This window comes from Sinocyclocheilus rhinocerous, unplaced genomic scaffold, assembly GCF_001515625.1.
Source record: "Sinocyclocheilus rhinocerous isolate Xijiao unplaced genomic scaffold, SAMN03320098_v1.1 scaffold3468, whole genome shotgun sequence".
In the NCBI taxonomy this organism is placed as follows: Eukaryota; Metazoa; Chordata; class Actinopteri; order Cypriniformes; family Cyprinidae; genus Sinocyclocheilus; species Sinocyclocheilus rhinocerous.
This window is the reverse complement of record NW_015657489.1, coordinates 128,036-132,263: the sequence shown is the minus strand read 5'-3', so window position 1 is coordinate 132,263 and position 4,228 is coordinate 128,036. Positions and strand designations below refer to the sequence as shown.

The 4,228-nt window shown below is 43.1% G+C and overlaps 1 protein-coding gene across 1 annotated transcript in view; it reads right to left on the bottom strand.

Moving 5' to 3' along the window:
- LOC107721031 (stonustoxin subunit alpha-like) overlaps positions 1-3,824 on the bottom strand; it is an 8,952-nt gene extending 5,128 nt beyond the window's left edge. Inside the window, exons 1-2 of the mRNA XM_016528883.1 lie at positions 3,722-3,824; positions 82-111 (exon numbers count right to left, since the gene is read on the bottom strand). Of these exons, the coding sequence (XP_016384369.1) occupies positions 82-111; positions 3,722-3,824 (133 nt within the window). The remainder of the gene's footprint in view (positions 1-81; positions 112-3,721) is intronic.
- Positions 3,825-4,228: the final 404 nt, after the last annotated feature.

Sequence of the window (4,228 nt, the reverse complement as noted above, 5' to 3'; positions counted from 1 at the left end):
ACATTTCTAATATGATGTTCTCAGATGATGATGATGATGATGGACTGGTTTCTGAGAGCAGATGAATCTCCAGGACTTTACCTCTGTCTGAGAGCTGCTCTTGTCTCTCAGCTGATGGACAGATTCTCTCAGAGCATCAGAAGAGAAGAGAGAACTGAAGAGATTATTATTTACGTCTGTAGATTCAGGAGGTGCTGAGAGAGACTGGAAACTCTACAGAAAACAGAAATCAAAACTCATCAGCTCCACACTTCACCCAATAACCTGCACCAACATCAGATTTGACTTCACTGATCTTTAGTAACTCTCCTCAATCCAGCACTTTCACAGCATCAGCTTCATTCTCCTCATATTCATTATATCACATTAGAGCTACAGATTCTAGTATTCACCACATACACTATAGGTGCTTTCGCACCGGAGAAACCTTTTCATAGTTCCTAGAACTATTGGCGGAAGTTTTTGTTGTGTTCGCACCGCAGGAACTAGGAATGTATTTAGTTCTAGGAGCTCTGTTTGGGCAACTAAATCAGCTCCTACTTCAGAGTAGGGTCTAAAACAGTTCTATAGGAACTACCAGTGATGTAAGTGTACGCTGATTGGACCAACGCACATGAAACACCAGCTACCCAGCATTTTTATAAAGCTGTGTAAAAATATTTCCTTCATGAACATGGAAAACAGCGATAACGGCATTTACCTGTTGTCTGCAGCGTTGTGTTATTTTCTCAGCCTCGATGATATGTAACACTTAGGGGTGCAATGGTACAGTATTCCAAAAATGTTTGGTATGGGTCTTTTGGTTCGGTATGCATGTGTACCAAACAAATCGTTCCATTTTTTCAGGAAATTTACACAATAAATGCTGTTTTGATGCTCTTTGATGTGGCGTGACATATCGCTGACTACAGCAGCACGGAGCACAATTTATTAAATAAATTGGAAGGAAACATGAGGTAAAAGCTGAAATGTTAGTGAAGTTTTGAACTGTTGGTGGTGTTATAGTGATGTTTGGCAACTAAATATATCTTCCAGAAGAAAGAGCTCAGAGAAAGATTGCTAAGAGATTTCCAGAGCTGAAAGCCATTTGTAAGTGGCGTCTCTTTCAGAAGAAGATGATAAGATGAGAGTTTGACTGATGATTATATAATAAGCCAGTAAAAGAAGAACTGATAACTAATGGCTGTAGGTTCAAACTCTAGAAGTGATGATCAGTTACAATACATGAATCATACATGATTTATCATGAAGATTAAGGCTTGTTTCCTACTGCATGCGTAAGTATTATAAAAGTGAAACTGACACATACATAGAGCTTCACACTGACAGTGTTTCTGTGTTCTGTGTAATTAAGCTGTGGCTCTAGACAGAAAATAAAAAGACTACTGGATCACTACACTGAGTAACTAGATGATTAATTTTAAATACCTGTTTCTCTGTCCTCTGGTCTGCAGCTGATACAATGGCGTGGTTTTTATGTTCAACAATCGTACACAGCACACATATACATTTCTGGTCAGTGCGACAGAAAACCTCAAGGAGCTTCTCATGTTTCTGGCAGATCATCTCCTGCAGTCGTCCAGTGGCTTCAGTCACTTTGTGTGGCTTACGTGAATGAAACTCCTCATGCCACTCAAAATGAGTTTGACAGTAAGACTCCAGACACACCAGACAGGACTTGACGGCTTTGTATTTTCTTCCAGTACAGACGTCACACTGCACATCTCCAGCTCCTGCGTCACAGTCAGCAGGAAGTTTTATTTTACAGCTCGAATACAGAGACAAAAACACACAACAGCTCAACTACACTTCAGTTTCTCTTTCCCTGAACTGATGAGTTTAAATACTTTCCTGATTCTGTGTTTGAGTGACGTGTGTAAAACAGGTTTGTCTGTAAGTCTATAAAGCAGGTTCCTCATTCCTGCTCCTGTAGAGCCACATTCCTGCTGAGTTTTGACACACTTGTTTTTAAAGTGAATACATTTACAGTAAATGTAAGGTGCATTTATTTAGAGATCAAACTAATGTAGCCAGTAGTAACTGTAGCAGAATTAATATTACCATAAACTAATCTGTTTGTCCAGTGAACATTCAGTGTAATTTCACATCAACTGATATGAAATGATATTATCATGGCTGTAGAAAATAGCTTCCTTACAGTACTAGTGCATTAGAGTAAAAGGACATTATCCACAAACAGTGACACAATTAGAAACTCATGTAATTTGTGCACGAAAGTTTATTAACTAAATACTAACACATATCTAGTCTAAACAAACAAACAAACATACAATCACATATACACGGGGAGAAGGGCAAAGGAGCCTGAATGAATGAATGAATGAATGAATGAATGAATGAAACCATTAGAGAAACAGGGAATGAAGCTATGAAAAGGAGTCATTTAAAGATGCACTAAGCGAATTTTTGCATAACCCTTCTTTTTAATGTTTTGTTCCTTCCGATATTTAGACATCCACACCCCCTTTCACTGCCCCACCATGGGTACATTGACTGTTGTCCCTTTGAGAGTTTGTGAGACTGGCTAGTGCTGCCCAAGCCGTCTCGCTGGCTCATTCAGACAATCCCAATCATCTACATGATTCAGTTTGCCGGGCTTCCTCCAGGGTTCAGTGGTGCTCTTTTTACCACGGTGGCAAACAAAGACACCTACGTCCTGCATGCAGAGATCGCAGTCCTGCTGGAGAAGGACGAAATAGAGCCTGTCCCTCTAACCAAGATGAAGTCCTGGTTTTACAGTACTTACTTCATTGTACCCAAGAAAAGCGGTGGGTTACGACTGATCTTGGATCTGCAAATCTTGAATCAGGCCCTGCACAAGCTCCCCTTCAAGATATTAATACACATTCACATGCTCACATGCTTAAACTTTCACGTCTTGATTTTACCTCGACACAGACCGTTTCTTCATTTCTTCAAGGGCCAGACATACCAGTACAAGGTCCTCCCCTTCAGGCTGTCCCTGTCTTCCCATGTCTTGACCAAGGTCGCAGAAGGTGTACTTGCTCTGTTACTAGAGGTGGGCATTCTGATTCTCTACAAACTCATGAGATCTGTTGTGCAACCACAGAGACTTGGTGCTCAAGCACCTCCATCTGGGGCTTTGGGTCAACTGGGTAAAAAGCAAGCTCTCCCCTGTGCAGAGCATCTCCTTCTCAGTATGGAGCTGGAATCAGTTATCGCTGAACTGCCTGAATTCATTAAGTAGAAAAACTGCGGTTGCACTGAAGGAATTTCAGAGGCTCGTGTGGTATACGGCATCTGCAGAAGTGATGATGCCACTTGAATGGATGCATATGAGACAGATTCAGGATAGGCTGCACTGCATTGCATGGTGCCGTAGCACAAATCCAGTGACAATTACACTGTTCTGTCGCTGTTCTTTCACTTTGCTTTTCTATGGGCAGGAGTGCCCTTAGAACAAGTGTCGAGGCACATTGTGGGGTGTTGTATGCTCCTGGACAGGACATTGACTGTGATGGCATATCAGTTTTCTTGAATTGCTAGAAGTACTGTTTGTCCTGCTTTGGGCAAGAATGTGCTCGTCCAGACAGACAGCACAGCAAGAAGGTTGAGTACTCCCGTTGCAACTCGCCCACCATCTCCTACTCTGGAGTTAGACATGACCCCAATTGCTGCATGCTGTTCACATCCCGGAGAAGCTCAATAATGCATCTGATGCACTCTCACAACAGCTTACGCTGCCGGGAGAATGGAAAAGCCATCCCCAGGTGGTCCAGTGCATCTGGAGTTGATTCAGGGAAGCCCAGGTAGACCTGTTCACTTACCAGGAATCTTCCCATTGCCAGCTCTTCTATTCCCTGACCGAGGCCCTCATTGGCATGGATGCACTATGGATGCACTGACACACAGCTGGCCCCACTGTCTGTGCAAGTACGCATTCCTCTCAGTAAGCCTGCTTGTACAAATATTGTGCAAGTTCAGGGAGGACGAGGAGCAGGTCTTGATGGTTGTGCCACCCGGACCTGGTTTTCAGACCTGATGCTCCACATGACAGCTCCTACCTTGCAGTTTCCCCCAAGGAAGGAGCTCCTTTCTCAAGAACAGGCACTATATGGTACCCACATCAAGATCTGTGGAACCTCCAGGTGTGGCTCCTGGACGGGACGCTGAAGACTTAAGTGGCCTATTACAGGCAGTAATAGACACTATCACTCAGACCAGAGCCCCCTCTACCAGGCAGGCT